The following is a 24,375-nucleotide window of genomic DNA, read 5'->3' as shown; positions in this document are numbered from 1 at the left end:
TCTTCTGTGCCGTGATTGTCTACTGAGAAAGGAAGGAAGCACCGTTGGCTCTCGGCGCCCTGCTGCTCTTGCTGCCTTTCCCTTGTTTCGTTGGGTTTGAGCAAATCAGGACAGAGATACAACTTCAAGTTTCTTTCAGAACATTTTGATTTTTGATCGTTTTCATTCAGGTTTGTGTGTTGGTCAGGGATTATTCCTCGGTGTAACCGCAGATTAGGTGCTGTATTTTCAGCCATTTAGTGAGAACCTTGATTCTGGTGTCTGTTTTCTCAGCCTGGGAAAGCTCAGAGACCCCAGTGTGCTCAGTCCCAAGACTTGTTTTGTCTAATGTCACATGGACGTAAAATGAATGCTCCTCTTGTTGGGGGTACACTTCAAATGATGTGATTTCCAGAGCGACACAGAGTACTGAGCCTCCGAGGCTGAGGATGCTCACACCGAACCTGGCTTTGTGCCACATTCTGCCCCTAAGGTTATTTAATGTGAACTCTTCCTTCCTCCTCCCCCTGTGTCTTCCCTACAGTTAGGCAGACTTGGTCTCCTAGGTTTGGTGATATTCCTGCTCAGTTGCCTTTTCATACTTTATCTCCTAGAAAGAAGACTCTGTTGAACCTTTGAGGATAAAGAAAAGGTTGTTTTTTCTTTTACTATTATTTTTTATTTATTTTATTTTGAACTTCTGCTTTATAGTTAGGGCTGGATAGGTCTTGTCTAGCTTGGTAAATGTACACTGTGTTATTCATGTAACTTGATCTTAGAACCATAAAAACTTGTTCTCCAGTTTTTTTCTCCCTGTTTAAAAACAAAGTAGCTCTCAATGCATTTCTCATAAGCTCAGTACATTTTTAAAAGTTGTTTTGGGGGCTGGAGGATGGCTCAGGGGTTAAGAGTACTAGTTGCTCTTGCAGAGGACTCAGGTTCGGTTCCCAGCACCCACATGGCAGCTAATTACCATCTGTAACTCCAGTTCCAGGGGATCCGACACCTCTTCTGACCTTCACAGGCGTTGCACAACACAGGTGCACTTACACACATGCAGGTAAAACACTCATACACTAAAAATATAAATAATAAATAAAACATTTTTAAAAAGTTGTTTTATCATCTACTGAGAGGAAAGCAAAAATACTGAAAACATCTGATTCCAGAGACTTAGTGACTTTCTGAATAATAGGATGAAACTGTGGTTCTTATAACTTTTACAAAATGAAATAAAACAACATTCTCTCTCAAACCCCCAAAGTATCCAGTTGGCTTGTCAGAACCCAGTTCAATTTAGGTAACAATTACTGACCACCCTATAATGTGTAAGTCATTGAACTATGATGAGCTTGAATTAATGCATAGAAATGCAGGTGGATTTTTAAAGGAAAAAGTTATAGTGAGGCTGAGCGCATCACTTACAGTTAGTTACAGTAAACTTACTGGACAATTACGACATTGTATAATTCTGAATACTCATCAAATTTAAAACATTTTAAGGGCCTAAATTTGGTAGGAATACATCACAATATCCCAGGAAGAGGGTGTAATATAGATAAGGAAGGTATGTCCAGAACATGGGGTGTGTGTGTGTTTATACACGCACGCGTGAGTCTGTGTCTATCTGTGAGTCTGTGTCTATCTGTGTGTCTGTGTCTGTGTGTCTGTGTCTGTGTCTGGCCATGGGGTGCGTGCATATAATGCGAGAGCTAGAGAGGTGAAGACAGGTAGATCTCTGAGGCTCATGGCCACCCAGCCCAGCCTATACTTGGCAGGTCCAAGCCAGTGAGAGACTCTGTCTCAAATAAATAAACAGATAAATTAGATACCACCTGAGGAACAACATCCGAGGTTGTCCTCTGGCCTCCGCATGCATGTACACATAACTAGATACACAGACGCTCACAGACACACACACACACACAGACAGACACCCCCCCCCACACACCCGTGTTCTGGATATACCTTCTTTTCCTTATCTATATTATACCACTGGAGCCTGTGTGCACCTCATGGCCAGCTTTTTTTGTTTGTTTGTTTCTTTTAATATAAGCCCCAGAGATTGAACTCAGGTCCTCCTGTTTACAAGGCAAACACTTCACCAACCCAGCTACCTCCCCAGCCCCAGAGTATGTTTTGAAGATGGATCCAAGAGGATTTCTCAAGGCATTAGGAAGACGTGAGCCAGGCAGTGATAGAGGAGGAAAAGGAGACTATGGGTTCTGGGAATAGGAGACAGCGGTCTTCTGTTGAGGGTGCTGCTGGGTGGTCCAGGAAGATGAAGACTAAAGACCAGCCTTAGGTTTCAGTGACAAAAGGGATTAATGACCTTGACACAGCCATAGGTTTTAGTGAGAAGGGGGATCATTGATGGCCTTGACTCCTGGTGACCTGGGTAAGAGCAAATCAGTGGAATAGTAAGGGTCTGACTACTGTGGGACTAATTAAGAGTGTGTGAGGAGAGGACCTACGGACAGTTAGCATAAATTCTTTTTGAGTTTTGCCACAAAGGAGAGCAAACAATTGAAGAAGTGCTGATGGAGAACAGGAGCAAAGAGAGGTTTTTATTTTCAATGGGAGAATTAACAGTATGTGTCTGTGCTGATATGGAAGAGAAAGGAGCAAAATACCCTTGAGTCATTAAAAAGCGATAGGATCTAGTAGATGAAAGGAGGGTTTGCTTTGGGCCCGGGCAAGGCTCGTTGATGTTTGCCAACAAGTTGGAGTGGAGTGCTTTGGAGAAGGCTGTTAGATGGGGAATGGCATCACTGCTGAATGTTTTAGGAAGAAAGGGCTCCTGGGCTGGGGATGTAGCTCAGTTGGTAGAGTATTCACCCAGCTTGTACGAAGCTCTGGCTTCGATCCCCATAATCCCTGTACTTGGGAGATAGAGGCAGGAGGATCAGAAGTTCAAGGTCATCCTCAGCTATACAGTGAATTTGAGGCCAGCCTGGGCTACATGAGACACTGTCTCAAACAAAAAACAAAGAACAATGTGCTAGCTTTATTTCTGTTGCTCTAATAAAATAACCGGACCAAAAAGCAAAAAAGCAACTTAGAGAAGGAAAGAGTCTTTGGGTTACAATTCCACGTTACAGCCCATTCCTTCAGGGAAGTTAAGGCAGGATCTCAAGCAGCTGTTTATATCACGACCCCAGGCAAGAGCAAAGAAAGTAAACGAATCCTTGCTTGCTTGATTGCATCTAGCTCTTACATAGTTTAGGACCCCACAATGGGCTGAATCTTCCTATATCAATTAATGCCCTACAAACAACAACAAAGAAAGGTCTCAGAGGAGTATATGAGTGAAGGAGGGGAGGTATTGAGTGTACGAGGAAGGAGATGTGAAATTGCTTACACCTCCAGGGGTGGGAGTGAGTTATCAATTGTGATTGTTGGGCAGCTTTGAGGGTCCATCAGGGGGTGCTGGTGAGACTGCTTATCACTGGTGGGGTTTGCCTGGGCTTCATGCAGCAGCACACCTGTATGTTGAGGTGCATGGAAAAAAGAGTGCCAAATACAGGACAGATGAGATGCATGTGAATATTGGCAGTAACTGAGCATTAGACTTAGGATGGATAAAGGAGATAGGAGGGCTATCGAGAGGGTGAGGGATAATGAAAAGCTGACAGTTAGTGGCTTGGGATTACTAAGGGGCTCAAAGGGCTCTTGGAGTTGGGCACCAGAGGAGAGAGCTCAGAGCTGGAGGGAGATGTTTAGAGAGGGGAATGTCTCTGAGCTTATAGAGGAGCTGTAGTTCTGGTAATGAACCTGCTGTGTCTGTGATGGTGTACAATGGAGGCTGGTGAGCATGTGTGTGCATTGTGTGTTTATGCCATGTGCATCTCTGTATTTTAACTGCTGTAGGTGAAGTAGAAGTCAGGGTGATGAGATGTGGTGAGTTCATGGTCACTAGTGGCAGCAAGGCTGTGAGCATCAGCCAGAGAGCAGGAGTATGAGGAGGGCTGGGGAAGAAATGAGGCTCAGTGCTTGTGTGGGCGTCTCTGGGAATTGAGAATGTCTCCTGACATGGAGGGATTGGAATGCTGGTGGGGCCATCCCTGCCCAGAGAGGAAGCAGAGTATAGACTCTGAATGTTCATCCTAACCCCAACCCTAACTCCTGTCTGGTTAATGAGAGCATGCCTTATGCATTTGCTATGTGCCAGTCTGTGCCAAGTACGCTAGGTGAATTATTTGCCTCTCTAAACAGCCTCCAGAGATGTCTGTCATTCTCTTGTTACACAAGGTCGCTGTTTAAGGTCACATGGTCATTTGGTTACCAGAATGGGATTCGAATCCAGACTGCTTTATAGTTAACTAAATAGCAGTATATTTTGCGTGATAAATTTGCTTGATAAATGGCAAGGCCAAACTACAAGGACTTTGTAAACCCTTGAAAAGATCTCTAGATGTCCTAGGGTGATCCTGATGCTCTGGGTCAGGAACTGTTCTGATTTTTTATATTTCCTTGAACAGTACAAGGCTGTGAACAGACTTGTTTTCTTAGTTAAAAAAAAAAAAAAAAACACAAACAAACCATCATCTCGGGGCTGGAGAGCTGGCTCAGCAGTTAAGAGCATTAGCTGCTCTTGCAGAGGACTGAGGTTCTATTCCCAGCACCCACATTGTGGCTACCAACGATCCATAACGCCAGTTCCAGAGGAATTCAGCTCCATTTTCTGACCTTCATGGGCACTGCACGACACAGGTGTACTTATGTACATGCAGGCAGTACACTCATACATGTAACATAAAAATAATAAATAAAATACTAAAAAACAAAAACAACAACCCAGCATCTCATGGCCAGGTATGGTGGTGCATACTGTTAGTCCCAGCACATGGAGGGCAGTGCAGACTTACCTCTCTGAGTTTAAGGTCAGCCTGATCTACATAGTGAGTTCTAGGCTAACCAGGGCTACACAGTGAGACCCTGTCTTAAAAAAAAAAAAAAAAATCAACAAACAAAAAATTTATTTCTTGTCAGCTAACCTGTGGCTTTCAAAAATTTTTCCTCATGTCTTCTCTTATGCCCAAACAGTGTTTGGTTAACCATCTGAAATTTAGTCTGATGAAATCTATAGACCTTCCCAGAGTGGCAGACTTTTGATGCTTTCCTAGATTCCAAAGGAATTGGATGGCTCATTTTGTAATTGCTGATGTTTTTTTCTTTTGTAGCTGAGCAGGAAGACACTCAGAAGAAAACCTTCACCTGCTGGATAAACTCACAGTTGGCAAAGGTGAGGAGGAAAGAGCAAATTGAACTGTAAAGACAGTTACTGCCTTCTCAGTCTCTCAGCTTCTGCTGGAGGAGGCCATTGAGAGAATGCATCAGCCAGGTGGGGGCGCAGGGTTGGGGGTGGGGCAGCACACCTGTGAATCTGGAACATGGGAGGTGGAGGCAGGAGGATCAAGAGTTCAAGGCCAGCCTTGGCTACAATGCAGGATGGCACTGATGACATGTAGGAGGTTGTGGAATGTCTTTTCATAATAGAATGTTAACATTCACCCCGATCTTCTGGCGTATTTGTTATTCTTTCCCAGTACAAGAAAGAGGCGCTTGTTAAGGATCTGGACAGTGCTGTAAAAATATTTAAAGTGGTAGAATTTCTTTCATCAAATGACATAATAATGTGATATTTGTCTGTATTGAGTGATGCATGTTAGACATGATCCTAAGCTCATTAAATGTAACAATTATGAATGTTCATGACATTTGCTGCTTTTAAATCATGGCTAAGTGAAACAGTACACTATAGATCACCAGTTGTGCTCAAGTTAATTTTATTATTTTAAAATTTTTATTATTTTTATTTATTTTTTACTTTATGTATATGTGTGTATTGTGTGCATGTATGCAAGTGTCATGCAATGTCCAAGGAGGACAGAAGAGGGCGTCAGATCCCCTGGAACTGGAGTTATGAATGGTTGTTAGCAACCACGTGGGTGCTGGGATTTAAATCCAGGTCTTCTGCAAGAGCAGCCAGTGCTCTTTACCACTGAGCCATCTCTACAGCCCCCTAAAATTTTATGTTTTGAGATGAGGTATTGCTATGTTATCCAGGCTGGTCTTGAACTCCTATATTCAAGTCATTCACCCATCTCAGTCTGTAGTTGAGACTCCAGAAGGGCTACCATACCCACCTCACATTTTTTTTTCAGTCCTTGTGGTGCTGGGCATTGAACTCAAGGCCCATTGCATGCTAGGCAAGTGCTCTGTCATTGACCTGTATCTTCCAAACCCTTAGGATTCCTCCCTCCCTCCTTCCTCCTCCTCCTCTTCTTCCTCTATCTCCTGCTCTACTTCTACCTCCTCCTCCACCTCCTCCTTCTCCTCTTTCTCTTCCTCCTCCTCCTCCTCTTCTTCCTCTATCTCCTGCTCTACCACCTCCTCCTCCTCTTCCTCTTCCTCCCTCTCCTTCCTCCCTCCCTCCCTCCCTCTCCTTCCTCCCTCCCTCACTTCCTTCCCTCCCTCCCTTCCTTCCTTCCCTCCCTCCCTTCCTCCCTTTCTTCCCTCCCTCCTTTCCTCCCTCCCTTCCTCCCTTCCTTCCTTCCTCTGTAGCACCAGCTAACTTGAAACTTGCTCTGTAGACCAGGTTGAGACGGGAGGCAGAGGCAGATGGATCTCTGTGAGATCTTTCTCACCAGGCTTTGAAATGGAACCTTGCATGTTCTGTGTCATCCTTTTAATTAAACGATAATTTCTGCTGAATTTTAGCTTTCATGAAGACACAGCACTCCTTAGGAGATTCTCAAAGGTACAGTGTTTTTGGACCACAGTTTGCATGGTTACGTTTCTTTTTCTCTTTTGCAGCACACACCTCCCTCGGTTATATCTGACTTATTCACAGACATTAAAAAGGGGCACGTCCTTCTGGACCTGTTAGAAGTACTCTCTGGACAGCAGTTGGTAAGATTTTGAAATGGCACCAAGAAACTTGGTGGATTTAACCAGGCTCCAGTGGATGGACCCATATCGAAGGGCATTTGGGGACACAAATTAGACTCTATAGGCCTTATTATCTATAAAATGGAGACCATTAAATGGGATGGGGCCAACAAGGGGAGGTGTGAATAGGAAAGGGGAAATCTAAATGCTATCAAATTATATTGTGCTGAAAGTCACAAAATTTCAATTAAAATACACTTCCTGTTTCTGAGTAATGTATTTGCTTGAATTTCCTAGCCTCGGGATAAAGGATCCAATACATTTCAGTGTAGAATCAACATAGAACATGCCCTGACATTCCTGAAAAACAGATCAGTGAGTATAAATCACACCTAAGTCATAGGAGGGACCAGTCTGATGGAATGTTTCCTTTTCTTAACTTGTGTTTCTGTTTCCAGATCAAGCTAATAAATATCCATGTTGCTGATATTGTAGAGGGAAACCCATCCATTATTCTTGGCCTGATTTGGAAGATTATACTGCATTTTCATGTAAGTGGCTTGGTGATAGGAATATTACTTCTCTGATCCCCACAGTAGGAGGTGTGACAAAGTCAGCGTGACACCCGCTGTTTGTCCCTGAGCTGCTTCTAGAAAAAGGACTCTGGAACTCTCCAGTAGGCAGAGAGCACGTGGCAGAGGCCACTTTCAAATCTATATTAAAGATACCTCAAACGTTGGTCTCAGTGGCATCTGTCTCACTCATCTGAGGAGGGACCTTTTAGGATGACTATAGACCTTTTTTGATTTTCAGTACAATTTTGAACAGTGACTTTTCCACTAGGCACCTGCCAGCGTTAGGAAGGTAAAAGCCGTCCAGGTGAGTCTGCTGTGCACTGTCAGTGCCTTTGTCTCCCACAGTTACTTCTGGGCATATCCTTTCCCTCTTGAATTCTGGGGAGCTTTGGATTCCTAGTGGGTAGCCCACTGTATTAGTCAGGGTTCTCTAAAGAACAGAACCGGTAAAATGAATATATATGTATAGAGATTTAGCAGCTTAGCTCACAGGATAGAGTCTGAGTAGTCCAACAATGACTGCATCACACTGGAGAGGCTGAGAATCTGTAGTTGCTCAGTCCACAAGGCTGGATGTCTCAGTAGTCCCAATCTGGTGCTGAAGGTCTGACGAGTTCCAAAAGATCTGCTAGTTTTCAGTCTACAGCAGCAAGATGAACTCACCAGCGAGAGAGAAGGCAAACAGCAAGAAGCCAGGCATTCTCCTCTGCCTTGGCCTTTTGTACAGCTGCCATCAGAAGGTAACACCCACATTTAGGGTGTGTCCTCCAGCTTCAGATGATCCAATCAAGAAGATCTCTTTCATTTCAGTTAATCCCAGATCCAGTCAAGTTGATACCCAGGATTAGCCATCACACCCACCCTACCTCACTGTGGGCTATTTGGGAAAACCTCCATTGTTCCCAAACTCATCTGTTTTCTGTCCTTTGTGCCTATCCCACTCTCCTTCACTGTGGACTGGCACAGTGATCCCAGCACAGTACTCTGCGTTATGAAGGCTGATGCATCCAGCCCCTCAAAGGAAAGCACGAGTAGCTGGGTGTGGTGGCTATGACTGTAATCTTGGCACTTGGGAGGCTGTGGCAGGAAGATTGCTGTGAATTCAAGGCCAGCCTGGGCTATGCAGGGAATTTCAGGCCAGTTTGGGTTGCAGAGTAAGACCCTGTTACAAGACAAAACAAAAACAGAGGTTGGATAAAAGAGCCTCCGTATCCCGGAAATTTCTGTGGGAAGGAGTGGCCTACAGGGCGGCAGCCACAGGCCCATTGGAGGGAAAGAAAGCTGTTTTTCTTTTGAACTGAGAGAAGACACTATTTGTGAAGACATTTCAGGAGAACATAGTTTCTGCTACACAATGTGACTAGTTCCTTGTGATGGGCTCTGTGGTTGATACTTTTCTAGAATAAGTTTCATCTTCAGGGTTCTTGGGACACTTGGAGCCTCAAAGTTGAGAATCAGACAAGTACCCTTTGGTTTGTTTAATGTATCCTTGTTTGGATTTTAATTGGAGCCCAGATTTCATTTAGGAAAGGTGCGTGGCAGGCCTTTTGCCACTTCTGTTGTTTTCTTTTTGGAAGGTAAATGTCAAATGCTCAAACCTGTCCTACTCTGTATTACTACCACCACAGTGTGGTTGCAACTGACCCAGAATTGACCCATCTTCAGAGTGCTTACTTATTATTGTTTAAAAATAGCTATAAAATATGGGAGGGAAATAAATATTTATTTTAGAAATACTAGAACATTGCACAACTAATTGATATAAAATTTAGATATTCAGGATTGTGTGCGTTTGTGTTTGGAATAAAATTATATACATGTGGATGTTGAAAACTAAATTTAGGATTGTGGTTTTTCCTCTGGGAAAGGAGGAGAGTGGTACTGGAGAGAGGAAAACAGGACCAAATGTGGTAAAGTGCCTAAATTTGATAGTTTGTAGGTATTTGCTCTCACTCCCCATACTAACTGGGTATTTTAAGTATAATTAATTTCAATAGAGATAATAAAAGACAAAATTCATTCATAGTGTGCTGTTCAGATAACTTATGTATAAAGTGGGAATTAATATAGTTACATATGGGTCCTGCATGAGGGGATTCAACCAAGCAAACCTTGTACATAATTCTGAAAAATGTTTATAGACATTTTTCATATAGAAAAAGTATAGACTTTTTTTGTCTTTTTTTTTTTTTTTTTTTTTTTTTTTTTTTTTTTTTTTAAAGATAGAGTCTCATGGGCTGGAGAGATGGCTCAGCAGTTAAGCAGTTAAGAGCACTGACTGCTCCTGCAGAGGACCCAGGTTCATTTCACAGCACCCACACGGTGGTTAACAACCATCTGTAAATCCAGTTCCAGGGGAATCTGACGCCCTCTTCTGACTTCCAAGGGCATTGCATGACACAGGTGTACTTACATACATGTAGGCAATACACTTGTACACATAAAATAAAAATAATAAATAAAATAGTTTTAAAAAGACAAGGTCTCACTCTGTAACCCTGACTGATTTGGAGCTCTATGTAGACCAGGCTGGCCTCAAACTCAGATCTTCCTGCCTCTGCCTCCCAGGTGCTGGGATTAAAGGCCTGCAGCATCACACCTAGCTGTCATTAGTCTTTAATGTAGTGTAACACCTGTTTTCATAGCAGTTCCATTGTGTTAGCTATTACCAGTATTATAAGTAACCTAGAGATGACTTAAGCAATGCTGAGGATGCACAAAGTTATATACAAATAGTATGCCATGTTATATAAGGGACTTCATCCTGAGCTGTTAGTATCAGAAGGAGTCGTGGAGCCAGTTTCCCATAGATACTGAGGAGCAACTAGATTTTAAACAACATGAGTCACATTACTCACACTCTTTCAAAATGTTCTAATGGGTATCTTTTTTTTTGGAAATAGGGTCTCACCATTAGCCCCAGCAGGCCTGGAATTCACTATGTAGACTATCCCAGGCTGGTCTCAATCTTGCAGCCATCTGCCTGCCTCTGTCTTCTAAGTGCTGAGATTAAGGGTGTGCACCACCAGACCTGGCCCAGAAATTTACATATATTTTAATAAAGGCCCGGTGTTTGTTGTAAAGTACTATATTTCATTAATGGATGACCAGAATGCTCACATTTATTTCTGATTATAAGTAATTCCAAGAATAATACTCTTAAGATTAAAAAAACTTTTGTGTACAATCTTAATAATTTCACAGCCCAAATCCCTGGAAGATAATTTGTGGGATTATGACATAGGATTTGAAACTTTAACACTTTTTAAAATTATTTGTTATATTATTTTAAGTAAACATTAAAATCTAACACACACAGAGAAAATTATCCAAATCTCATGCATAAAGTGCCATGAATTTTCACAAATTAAGCATATCCTTATCATCACCACCCACAATACAAAGAAAACTCGGCTGGCATCCCAGACCTTCTCTAGTCACACCCCCAGTATTCAACACAGTTCTCTCTCCTGATGGAACTGTTCTGTAGCTGCACTGCACAAACGTTGGCTGCTAATCAGTCTGACTACTGAGCACTTGAACGTAGCTTGGGGTCTCGTACATGTTCCACAAGTGCTCCACCACAGAGCTGAATCCCCAGCTCTTCGGGAAATCTTTGGAAGGCACTTGAAAACAACGTTGCTTTTGCCATTTTATGTACAATGCCTATCAAATCAATGCTGACCAGCTCAACTTTGCTAAGGAGGTTGGTTGCACCTCGTATTAATGTTGTTGTTGAGATGGGGGTCTCACTATGTTGTCCAGATTTGTCTTAAATGATCCCAAGCCTAAATGATCTTCCTGGCTCAGTTTCCTGAGTACTAAGACTGCCGGTGTGTGCCCCTGTATCTAGCACATCTGCTATTATTGGTCATATGGCTTTTCTGTCAATTATGGAGGGAAACATTAAATATTTCTATGTTTAGGGACTGATCTTTTTAAGATTGAAATAGATACTAAGTTTGGATCAATTTGTGTTTACTAGCTTGTATGAGTATCCAGTTTCATAAGCTCTCACCTTCACTGTATGAAAGCATTCACCTCTATCGCATGGCATGGTCTTCCTTTTGTTGCGTATATGTAGGGAGATCCCTTAAATTACTTAGAGGATTATGCTTTTATATTAAAAAAATTATTTTTTTTGGTCTTTTTGAGACAGGGTCTCTCTGTAACCCCAGCTGGCCTGGAACGCACTGTGTAGACCAGGCTGGCCTTGAACTCACAGAGATCCACCTGCCTCTGCCTCTTAAGTGCTGGGATTAAAGGCCTGCACCACCATGCCCGGCGATGTTTTCAAATTTTTAAGACAATTTTATTTCAAATTATGTACATATGTGTGTGTCTCCTGTGTGTGGTGTATCCATTGTGAATGTAGGTGTCCACAGGGTCCAAAAGAGAATATTTGAGCCGGGTATGGTAATGTACATCTTTAATTCCAGCACTTAGCGGGGAGTGTGTGAGTTCAAGACCAGTCTAGTCTACATTGGGAGTTCTAGGCCAGCCAGTGTCTGTAACAGTAACAGTGGAGTTACAGACTGCTATTAGCTACCATGTGGGTGCTGGGAACTGAACCTGGGTCCTCTACAAGAGAAGCCAGTGCTCTTAACCACTGAGCCATCTCTCCAGCCCCTCTTTATGTTCTTGTAAAAAAAGTTTTATTTATTGTTAGTGTGTGGTGGTGGGAGCGGTGAGTATGTAAGCCATGGCATGCACGCATATGGAAGCCAGACAACAACGTGGTGGAGCTGGTTCTCTCCTTCCACCCTTAGTTATGTTCTAGGGATTGAACTCAAATCAGCAGGCACCTTTACCCGCTAAGCCACCTTACTGGCCTGTTTTTTTCACGTTCTCAATGGTGATTTTATTTTTGCTATTGATGTTTCCTGTTCTGTGCTTATTTTTTTTAATGTACATTTGTTCTTTTTATAAAAATTTTATTTATTTTTATTTTATGAGTATGAGTGTTATTCCTGCATGTAGGTGAGTGCACCTGTGTCATGCAATGCCCACAGAGGACAGAAGAGGCTTTCAGATCCCCTGGAACTGGAACTACGGACAGTTGTTAGCTGCCATGTGGGTTCTGGGATTTGAACCCAGGTCTTCTGCAAGAATAGTCAGTGTTATTAACCGCTGAGCCATCTCTCCAGCCCCACATAGTTTTGTTCTTAATGGTTTATAATCAGAGATGCATTCCAGTTGACCCAGTCTCTAAAGATGCTTGACTACTGTGTCAACAGGGCTCACAGCTCAGTTTAGTTTATCAGGTATTGGCAGTGCTCTGTGGGTTCCTCAGGGGATGAATGGTTGCTTTCCCTATGTATAGGATGCCATTCTTGGGTAGGTATGAGATGACTCCCGTCTAGACTGAAGGAAAGCCAAAACGTAACCCCAAATGTCAAATGTTCAAGGGTTTTCAAGTTCATTTCACCCACAATAAGCTGTTCCTGTTATAGGATGCTTTTTAGGTTCTATATATGTTAACAGCTATGCTTTCCTTAGATTGAGGAGCTTGCCCGGACTCTTTCTTGTGATTACAATCAACCTTCCCTGGAGGTTGTGAGTGTGACCAACTCATCTCCTACCTCAAGTCCTCCGACTAAGAAGAGCTCCAAAGCCCAAGCCCAAGCAAGATGGCAGTTGTCTGCAAAAAAGGCTCTTCTTCAGTGGGCCCAGGAGCAGTGCGCCATGTAAGTAGTTTGCTGTGTCCAGAAGAGACATGACAGGGCAGCTGTATCCATCCACACATCATGGATTTCCAGGTCTGAATTTCAAGCAGACTGGGTGGTACATCCATGGAAACACTTTTATTTCCTAGTGAATCTTCCAATGTGGATGGTGGTGGGCTCAACTACTTCAGGTTTCAAAGGCCAGAAGATGATGTATATGGGTAAACTTATTCCAGTTGGCTGTGTCTAAGTGGTTTATTACTGTGGAGAAGTAAAGTGGTACTTAAATAGCTGTGTTTAGGCACAATTTCCCCATCCATGTAGAAGGTAGCTTTAGATCTAGAGTTTTACATACTTGTAATAGTTACTTGACATTGCTGCAACAAAATACTGGACAAAGGTGGCTTAAGGCAGGGCTTATTTTAGCTTAAGTTCCATGGCATAAAGTCCTTCATGGTAGGGAAGGTGTGGTGGCTGGAGCAGGGGGAGGCTGGTCACGCTGCGTGCACAGTCAGGAAGCAGAGAGTGGTGACTCCTAGTGCTCAGCTTGCTTTCTCCTTTTCACTCAGCCTGGTTCCCCAACCCAAGGAATGGTACCACAGGGTCTTCCCACCTCCCAAACCTTCCATGGTGATTCTAAATCCCATTAACTTGTAAGCTGAATCATCACACCACAATAAGTTCTTTAAAAGTCAAGACCATGCCATTATTTTTTCATTTAAAAAGGATTTATTATTATTATTGTGTGTGTGTGTGTGTGTGTGTGTGTGTGTGTGTGTGTGTGTGCAGATGTGAGCATGCCACAGTGCACTTATAGTGGTCAGAGGACAATTGTGTGGAGTTGTCCTCCTCTTCTACTTTTATGTGGGTCTCAGGGATTTAACGGAGGTGGCCAGACTTGCGTGGCAAGCACCTTTGCCTAGTGAGCCATCTCACCAGTCCAAGACCATGTGTGTCTTTGGGACCCAGCATCATGGGAGTTTATGATAAATGTGCGCCGAATGAAGGAGTGAGTGAACAAATTAGTAACTGATACACCAAGTTGTCTCTTGGTGTTGCCTATGATTATATTTAGAGACCTCATTCCTTGGGAACTCAACTCAGTTTCCTAACTGGTCTTGAAGAGCCCAGAGACACATTTTTATTTATATTTATTTATTATTTTTTTATGTGTGATATGTACGTTGTCATAGTGTATGTGCCTGGAGGTCAGGGGACAACTCTGGAGTTGGTTCTCTCCTTCCACTTTTACATGGGTGCTGGGAATTGAACTGAGCCTTCAACACAATTATTCTTAGCACTTTGACAAGTTATGATTGTCTTTATTGACTGCTGCCCACTGCAAAAAGCAGCTTTCTGAAGAAGTATGAAGTGCTGATATATGTCACTGTATTTTATGTGAAACACAGGGGTGTGTGTATGTGTGTGTGTGTGTGTGTGTGTGTGTGTGTGTGTGTGTTTGTGCACGTTATAGGTTTTAAATATATTGAAGGAACATTTTTCTCTTTGACTCTGGGAATCTAACCCCAGGGCCTTGCACAAGGTAGTAAATGGACATTTTCTTAAATTTCCTATAGACAATTTTATTATTATTATTACTTTTGATTCTCAATAGCATGTGTGAAAAGCTTTATTATATTGCTATTCAGATTTATTTCCTTTGTGCATAACTAACCTTCAAACCCTCTCAAAGTCCTATATTTTACTACAGTTTATTTTTTCTCCACGTCCCACCTTAGTTTTCAGTTGTAGAGCTGGTGCTAAGCTTACTAAGATGCAGCACCTCTTAAGTAATAGATCATGAGCTTTTTGCAGTTTGGGCCATCATTCAGTGAGGTACTAGGCATGGATTTGGTCCAATAAATCATTTTATTACTTTAGGGAGAAAAGTAATTGATTCTTCTAGTGATATTAACTATGTGTAGACATCTAAAGTCAGGTTCCAGCCAAAGGCCATTGAACAAAGGATATCATCATCACCAGGGGTGGAAGGGTTAGAGGCACAGACTCTAGGTTCACACCTGGAGTTTGGGGCACTTGAGAGAGAGAGGGGCCTGGGACTTTGCATTTCCACCACTGCCATCTCAGGAGATGCTGATGCTGCAGGATGGGGTACCACACTGAGGACTAATGCTCTATGGTGTTCTAAGGATCCTCACACTTGACCTTTTACTCTCATTTGACAATAAGATTAAAATGAAATTTTTTCCTAGAATGATTTGATTTATACCATTTATTTGATTCTCTGAATTATCTTTCCATTATTATTGGAGATTGTGGAAGCATTTTGCTGTATTGTTTTTAACTATCTATATTATGTCCTGTTGTGACAGGTCTCAGTCTGTCAGTGTGACGGATTTTAAATCAAGCTGGAGAAATGGGATGGCTTTTTTGGCTGTCATTCATGCCTTGCGGCCAGACCTCATCGACATGAAGAGTGTGAGGCACAGATCCAACAAAGACAATCTGAAAGAGGCCTTCAGGATTGCAGAACACGAATTGAAAATCCCCAGATTGCTAGAGCCAGAAGGTAGAGAACCATTTCTCCTGAGAATGATCATTGTCTTAAGGTCCAGGATAAAGCTGATTAGAAAGCAAACGGAGCTGTGTATTTTAGTTCAGGAAGGTTTAACTTCAACTCTATTGAGTTTTATGGAATTAGGAATTTGCACCTATTAGTTCTTGAGGGAAGGAGGCCACAGCTAAATGCAAGCAGTGTCTTTATTGGAAGTACTCTGAGGCTTTGTCTTAATTTCCTTCTAATGTGTTCTGTATTATGCCTTGACTCCATTATTTCTGAGCTTTGTCTTTCCTGCAAGCTGCTTCTTTAAGTCTTGAATTACACGTGTTTCTGTATTTCTTTTCTCACTCTCTCCTCCTGAAGTTGAACCCTTGGGAGAGCAGGAATTGCTGCCTCCCTGTTCTCCATATATGGTTGGCCACACTTTGCCATTTATTCTGTTCAGTCATTTGTGTTTGTTAACAACCAGAAAACCCTGAATAACTGCACTGGTTATAGTCACAGAGCTCATTTTCAAATTATGATTTAAAAATAACTTTATAGAATTATTATTTAAATGTTTCTTTCTGAAAACACTCTACTATGAATCATATTGTTTCTCAACATAAACATGTTATTTATAAAAATTAAAGTTGCAGGGCTGGAGAGATGGCTCAGCAGTTAAGAACACATGCGGCTTTCGCAGAGAACCTGGTTCAGTTCGGAGGACCCCACATGCAGCTTACAAGTATCTGTAACTCCATTTCCAGAGGATCCAATGCCCTCTTCTGGCCTGTCTGAGCACCAGGCATGCATGTGTATGGCAAAATACTCATATACATAAAATAAAAATGAAAAAAAGTTAAGCTGGTATGGTGGTGTAGCCCTTTAATCCTAGTACTTGGGATACAGAGGCAGGAAGATCTCTGAGTTTCAGGCTAACCTAGTCTACATAGTTCTAGGCCATCCAGGGCTGCATAGTGAGACTTGGTCTCTAAATGAATGAATGAGTGAGTGAGTGAGTGACTGAGTGAATAAGTAAGTAAATAAATAAAGTTGGGCTGATGAGATGACTTGGTGAGTAAAGGTGCTTGCTGCCAAACCTGATGACCTGAGATCAATCCCCAGGACCCATATGGTGGAAAGAGCAAACCCACTCCTGCAAGTTGTCCTGACCACATGTGCATCCTGGCACATGCATGCTCCATATAGACACAGACACGGACACACACAAATAAGGATAAAAAATTTAAAATTATCAAAGGGTATATAGGATTGAAGGGTGTATAAAGAACATTGTAATATGCCTACAGATCCCAGGGGTAAGTCTAGTTATATTGTCTAAGCAGGAGTATAGATTATAAGTACTCAGTGACCACCTCTCAACAGTGTGGGAAACACACATCTAGAGTTGCTTATTATAGATTTGACTTACATAAAGCATGTGTAGCACATAATTTATAAGTAACAAAGTATGATTTACTTTATTATGAAGTCCAAGTAGGCCAAGAATGCTTTTGTTGATTTTTACCAAGCTCTTGTAGACCACCTGTAGGCCTCAGGTTGCAGAATTATGAATAGAGTTCTGGCACCTATGTTGTTTAGTTGTCTTTCATGTTAATACATAGATAAAGTAGCAGAGAAGTATTTCAGAATTTGACTTGTTTTTCAGCGTATGTTAGAAATTTATTTTTAAAATATTTTATAATTTTTTATGTGTATGAGTGTATTGTCTCGTGTATGTAAGTATACCCATGTTGCGCAGTGCTCACAGAAGTCAGAAGAGGGCTTTGGATTCCCTGGAACTGGAGTTTTGGGTGGTGGTTAACTGTCATATGGGTACTGGGAACTGAACATGGGTCCCCTGCAAGAGCAGTCAGAGCTCTTAACTGCTGAGACATCTCTCCAGCTTCTAGATTTACATTCTTAACTTCTCCATAGTGTTGGGGCCACTCTGTGAGCAGAGTGGACCATGGCTGGTACACTGGTTAGTTTCAAAAGCCCTTGAACCCATGGCTGAGGATGATACTAGAGTCTCTTCTTGAGTATGAACTATGGCAAGTCTCTTCTAAGCTGATTGATGATATGATGTGTTTTACAGATGTAGATGTTGTAAATCCTGATGAAAAGTCAATCATGACCTATGTGGCGCAGTTCCTAAAGTATTCAAAGGACATGCCTGGCGCTAGGGGTACAGCTGAGGTATGCTTTGTAAGTGCCTAATCAGTGCATTCTTTTCTATAGTACTAATGGTTTAATTTTGAAAATTGAAGTACAAATAGATCTTAAATGTGCAGCTTATACAAATATTGTAAACCATACCTGAAATCATGATGTAAAACAGTTTTATCATCTACAATATTCCATAATGCTTCTTTTTAGTCTCTACTGTTCCTTCCAGGAAACTAATATTTGAATTAGTTGAATTAGTAATAAGTTTTGTTTAATTTTTTAAAAGTTAAAGTGATAGTTTCTCAAGCTTTGCTGACTTTTCTAAAACACCTTCCAAATAGGCATTGTATTATTTTTGTGTTACTGTGACAAATAACATGTGATAAGCAACTTATAAAGAGAAAAGGTTTATCATAGCTCATAGTTTCAGAGCTTTCATTCACTGGTCAGCCTAAGGGGGCAAATCATAATGGCAGTGTGGCAGAGCCAGGAGAGTGAACAGAAGAAAGATACTAGAGTTCCGTGGTTCCTTTTAGATGCATCCTCAATGACATAAAACTTCCCATTGGGCCCAACCTCTGAGTCTCTACCACCTCCCAATAGTGCCCTCTCTGGTGTTTAAGCCTGAGACACACTGGCCTTTCAGTGAGATGCAGGAGCCAATTTTAGAAGACGTGGTATAGGAAAAGTTAGGTTGAGCTGGTTTTCAAACAGTTTTAGAGATAGCAAGTTTTGCGCTATTATAACTTTTATTTGCTTTACTGAAAAATTTATATACCATAAAATTTAGCTATTTAAGCATTCAGCTAAATAACTTTTAGAATTACACAATTATGTAGCATTGCCATCTGATTTAGCACATTTTCACTTTGCCTCACACTGGCAAATATGTTCCCATTTTTGTTTTTAACTGCATGCGAATGGAGTTGTGTAATTTACATAGAGGCAGCTCTCTGCTGCCCTGTTGCTCCTTGTTTGTGGAGATGCCTTTGAATCACTGTTGTATTGCCATGGATGACTCAGTTTCCCTTTTAATCACTCACACAATGTGGGTAGAAATGTTCGTAAAATCACTGAGTTGGGGAACTGGAGAGATGGCTCAGTGGTTAAGAGCACTGTCTGCCCTTCCAGAGGACCCAAGTTCTGATCCTAGCACCCACATAATGGCTAACAGCATCCTTAACTCCAGTTCCAGGGGGTCTGGTGCCCTCTTCTGATCTCTGTGGATATTGCATGCATGTGGTGCACTTACTTACATGCAGGTGAAATGCGCATACACATAAAATAAAAATAAATATTTTTTAAAAAAAACACTGAGCTGAAAAGAAGCTTGTTCTGTATCCATGAAGACAAATGAGTACTGTGAATTTTGTAAAATGTTTAGTAAAATCAGTGTTAGTTTAAAATTCATTGTCCATGACTTTCTCGGACACCTTTGCATGTGTTTTCTTTGAACTGGGCTGCTTTTCCAGCTGTTGGATTGGGTCCATGAGCCAGGCTGTTGCTGATTCTAAATGACATTTAAGCTGACACTTAGAATTCTGCTACAATTATTCTTCATATAAAAATAAAATTAAAAATTTTTTCAACTGTCCATGAAATTGGGTGTAAAAATATTATCAGCATTTTTGCTTATTAAAATAGGAAGACAAGTGAATAGGAAGGTGGATTTACTCCCAAGCAACAAAGTCTGTGTCCAGATGTAAGCAAGCCCACCCCTGAAGCCCACCCCCGAAGCAAGACTCTAAGCCAAACAAACCAAAAATGACCCTCAGTTCTACAGGACAGCACTTCCCAAACCTTTAGGACTTTTATTTTAGGATCTATAAACTACTCAGGATATTTTTGGTGTGAGTGCTGTTTTGGGGGAAGGAACCTCTCCTGAATTGCTTCATATTTTGATTTACTGAAATGTATTCTTTCAAAGAGCCCCCTATATAGTGATTTAGGGTACTATTGAGATGGCTCAGCTGTAAAAGTACCTGATGCTTGCTGTCCAAGTCTGACACCCCAGATTTCATTTTCAGAACCCATGTAAAGTCGGAAGGAGAGATCCAGCTCCACAAAGTTGTCCTCTAAGCTCCACAAGCATGCTGTGGCACATGCACCCTTCACACACACACACACACACACACACACACACACACACACACAAATAATACAAAAATTTTAAAAGTGATTTCGAATAATGTTTCCTAAAATGGAAGAAATCCTAAAATGGAAGAAAAATAGAGGTGGGTAGGCAAAGGGGAGGGGCATGTTCTTGCTTTTTTTTTTTTTTTTTGTTGTTGTTGTTAGAGTGTAGTAAGATGTTCAGTTTTAATCTATTTTAAACTTACAGTATTGCAGGAACCAGCAAAATTACTCCTTAACATAGTGATTCATTGATGTTTATTGAAAACATTACTTCACTGTTCTTTCAAGTTAATTTTATCATTAAAAGAAATCACCAAGTCTCTGCAGGGTACAGTTTAAATATTTGTGCATGTACATGTGTGCAGGTTTATGAATTCCAGGATAAGGTGAAGGATGCTAAGATCTGGATAACTCTTCAAGAGGAGAGACTCCAGAAGATGCTGGAGGAGTCCGCAAGTGAGACCTACTTTAAAAAGTACCATGTAAGTGTGTCTGCAACACCTGCTTGTCATTCTGGGGAAGAGTCACAAGTATATCTTAAGGAAACTCTGGAAGAGTTAAATATTTAAATATTTTTAGTAAACCAACCCCAGTTCCCAGGGCTGAATTCTAGGATGGTTGATGTCTCCAAAGCTTTTGTAGATACTCCTGTTGTAATAAGCTCTTAGATTCAGGAGTTCCTGGCACCGTCTGAGATTCTACATTTCTATGGAGCTTTTTGCTATTACTGGTCCTTGGAGTAATTCGGGCTACAAGGCTCTACAGCACAGGGTGGCAAACCATAGCCTCTGAACCTGGATATATGCTTTTGCAAATAAAATGGTTTTAGAATAGAACTATGTCCATTTAAGTGCTATCTGTATGTAGATAGCTTCATACTGCAACCTTCATAGTTGTGAGAGGCCAGATGGCCCATGAGGCCTAAGATTTATTATCTTGCTCAAAAAGTTCTCCAGTTCTTTGTTTTGAATAGACTATGCCTTCTTTATGAATATTGAATGCAAGGAAAAATCAGGAAGTTGTCAGTTGGGCGTCTCAGAATTATTGTACAGACCCTCAACCAGGAGTCCTCTGAAGTGAGGATTATCAGCATCGTACTGTGACCATTTGCTCTGTGACAGGCCCCTTGCTGCTCGGTCTTTTCTTGCTGATGCTGGTGGTGCTATTTCACCTTTGCCTGTGAAGACACTAAGTTTTAGAGGGACTAAATGATATCTGCAGTTATGGAGCTGCTCAAAAGCAGAGTCTAGTGCTCAGCGTCTAGTTTTTAGTGCGTTCTGTTGATTTTCCAGGACAAGTTAATTATTAGCTGTATAATCTTGAAGGTGCCAGTGAAGGTTTCTTAGATCCCATTGTCTATAGTTTGTATTTCCCACCATTTCTCTGTCCTGCGTAAGGAAACTGCTGCTCTGTGCCTACATAGCACTCCGTGCTTCCAGTACCCCATTGCTTAGAGGGAGCAAACCTAACACTGAATGGATCACATGACTTGGTGGACCATGCCACCCTATTAGGCTTGGATTAGGGGGTTGAAAAAGGACCAGAAATTCTCTCATCCTCTTGATTTGAACAGCATGGGGTCCTTGGGCCTTGTCCCTCTTAGCACTCCTGTGAGATTCTCTATACTGACAGGATACGCAGTACCTTATTCGTACTTACATCTTTGATGTACTAATGTATCATAGATGCATGTTTCTTAAAGGCTTTATGAAGTTATTGTCAGAGATATAGTAAATTGTTATTTTGTTTCATTTATTTATGTATAGGAGTGTTTTGCCTGTATGTAAGTGTACCATGTATATGCAAATGCCCATGGAGGTCAGGAAAGGGTGTTGGATTATCTGGAACTGGAGTTATGGCTGGTCGCAAGCCAGCATGTGGGTACTGGGAAATGAACCTGGGTCCTCTGTAAAAACATCCAGTGCTCTTGTTTTTTTGTTTTGTTTTTGTTTTCTTTGTCTTTTTCAGTCAGAGTCTCCCTATATTCTGAGTTGACTTGGAACTTGCTATGTAGACCAGGCTAGCCTCGAACTCATAGAGATCCGCCTGCCACTGCCTCCTGAGTGCTGGGACTAAAGGTGTGCACCACCATGCCCAGCTTGACAGCCAGTGTTCTTGGCTACTGAACCATCTCTCCAGCTCTTGTTTGTTTATTTTTGAGTCCGGGTCTTGCTGTGTAGCTTAGGCTGGTCCTGAAATCTTGAGTTCAAATGATCTTTCTGTCTTAGTCTCCATCATTCTGGGACTGTAAATATCCCTCCAACAATACTCAGCTCATGTGATTTATAATTAACATTTTCAATGATCATATAATGTTTTAAATAATGTTTATGGAATTAAACACTAATACAAATGCACACAAATGTAAACCAAGGAAAGTTTTGTTTATGAAATTTTGAGGACAGGGAGAAAGTGATTTTTAGTGTGTGTAGAATACACTGGGGAGAGTTGGCACAATTATTAGTCATAGGCACTTTGAAAATCATTTTGTGGCTCATGTGTGTATTCCCAGTTTTTGTGGAGGGTGAGGCAGGAGGATTGTTGTGAGTCTGAGGCCAGCCTTAGCTATCAAACCAGCCTGGGGCACAGAATGAAATGCTGTCTCAAACACACAAAATCCTCCATTTTTGCGTGACAACTGTAGCCATTCTCCTGTGTACTCTGGGCTGAGCAGTTTCGCATTTGGCATCATGATCTATCCTCTAGAGCCAGGTGGCTTTGCCACTCCCTTCCAGTAGAAATCCAGTATTACTAACAAAAGCCACAGGCTGAGACCCATGCCATTTTTCCAGTACTCAAATTATCAGAAAGAAACCAGATCAGAAAGTAGATATACAGTTCATAAATTTTGCCTTTATCTAAGTAAAAACTTAAATTTAGCCTTTGGCTATAGACTTTAAGATACCAGATTACATTTTAGAAATGGAATGAAGTGTTTCAATTTTTAAAATGCTCTTCTTGGGGTTAAAGAGATGAGATGGCTCAGCAGTTAAGAACACTTGCTGTTCTTCCAGAGAACCCAGATTCAATGCCCCAGAACCCACTTGGTGGCTAATAGCCATCCATAACTCCAGTTCTAGGGGATCCAGCACCCTCTTCTGGCCTCTGTGGGCCTTGCATGCACATGGTACACTTACATGCAGGCAAAACATTCATACGCAAAAAAATAAAAATAATAAATGAAATATTAAAATACTCTTCTAATTGCAGAGTCTACTGTCCTTCATGGAGTCACTGAATGAAGAAAAGCAGCCTTTTGTGGACGTCCTGTCACTGAGCAGGAATGAGTGTGAACTGAATGAAGATCAACTGCAGTTGAGACAAGGCTGGACTGGCCTCACGCACCAGGTTACTGTTATGCTGCTTACAAGAACACTTGTGTGTTTCAGCATTGTTTGGTTGGGTGAAGACTTTCATCTTCCATAAGGAATTCTACGGAACACAGGATAGATGCTTCATCAGAAAAAAGGATATTTTTATTTTTCCCCCATAACATTAGATAGGAGTTTGCTTTTAAAAAGAAATTTATACATTTTGTTTAAATGTAAGATTATCCGAAGCTACATTGGCCATAAGTTCTCGGTTTGCCTTGGTAGATTATTCAGTTTGCTATTGTAGGTGGTTCATCTTTTATGTGACCTGCTGCCTCTTCTCTCCTATCATGGGTCACTATCAATAGATGCTTGGAAGTGGTGGGGACAGCCAGAAGGCACGTGTGGGATGCCTGTGTTTGCGTGTGTCATATATAGGTATAATTTTCATCCTTTTAAGTTTATTAAGATTTGGTTTATGGTCCAGCATATGACATAAATGCATAATCACATGTATTTGTAAAAATCTGTTTTCTATAATAAGAAAAAAGAATATCATCATCTGATCCCAGTCTTCTGATGCTGTTTGAATTGTACATGTTTTTCCTTTGCTTATTTTCCACCTATTTGAGTCTTTATGGTACATCTATTGAAGACAATGCTGAATTGGATTTTTCTTTCTTTGTTTTTAAAAAAAATTTATTTTGTCTTTTTGACACAGGGTCTCCCTGTAGCCCCAGCTGGCCTGGAACTCACTATGTAGACCAGGATGGCCTTGAACTCATAGAGATCCGCCTGCCTCTGCCTCCCAAGTGCTGGGACTAAAGGCATGCACCACTATACCCAGCTTTTAAATTTAAAAAATTTATTTATTTTTTTAATTTTGTGTGTATGAGCATATTGCCTACATGTGTGTAAGTGTACCCATGTCATGCAGTGCCCATGGAGGTCAGAAGAGGGTGTTGAATCCCCTGGAACTGGAGTTATGGACAGTTGTTAGCTGCCATGTGGGTGCTGGGAATTGAACCTGGGTGCTCTGTAAGAGCAATCTGTCTGTTTGTCTATATCTATCTATCTATCTATCTATCTATCTATCTATCTATCTCTCTCTCTCTCTCTCTCTCTCTAACATTTTTCTTTCC

General features: G+C 41.4%; 1 protein-coding gene across 4 annotated transcripts in view; it reads left to right on the top strand.

The window, feature by feature from the left end:
* Positions 1-24,375, top strand: part of Syne2 (spectrin repeat containing nuclear envelope protein 2) — a 367,778-nt gene that overhangs the window by 80,769 nt on the left and 262,634 nt on the right. For 3 of the 4 annotated variants that reach the window (XM_029554761.1, XM_029554763.1, XM_029554762.1), the window contains exons 3-11: positions 5,163-5,224; positions 6,799-6,894; positions 7,171-7,248; positions 7,332-7,424; positions 12,948-13,135; positions 15,448-15,644; positions 17,716-17,825; positions 20,288-20,404; positions 23,133-23,270. In XM_029554761.1, coding sequence (XP_029410621.1) covers positions 5,163-5,224; positions 6,799-6,894; positions 7,171-7,248; positions 7,332-7,424; positions 12,948-13,135; positions 15,448-15,644; positions 17,716-17,825; positions 20,288-20,404; positions 23,133-23,270 — 1,079 coding nt within the window. The remainder of the gene's footprint in view (positions 1-5,162; positions 5,225-6,798; positions 6,895-7,170; positions 7,249-7,331; positions 7,425-12,947; positions 13,136-15,447; positions 15,645-17,715; positions 17,826-20,287; positions 20,405-23,132; positions 23,271-24,375) is intronic. The other variant, XM_017802560.2, reaches the window with a different exon arrangement.

This window comes from Nannospalax galili, unplaced genomic scaffold (assembly GCF_000622305.1).
Source record: "Nannospalax galili isolate Female #2095 unplaced genomic scaffold, S.galili_v1.0 scaffold144, whole genome shotgun sequence".
Classification (NCBI taxonomy): Eukaryota; Metazoa; Chordata; class Mammalia; order Rodentia; family Spalacidae; genus Nannospalax; species Nannospalax galili.
This window is presented reverse-complemented; position numbering and strand designations above follow the sequence as displayed.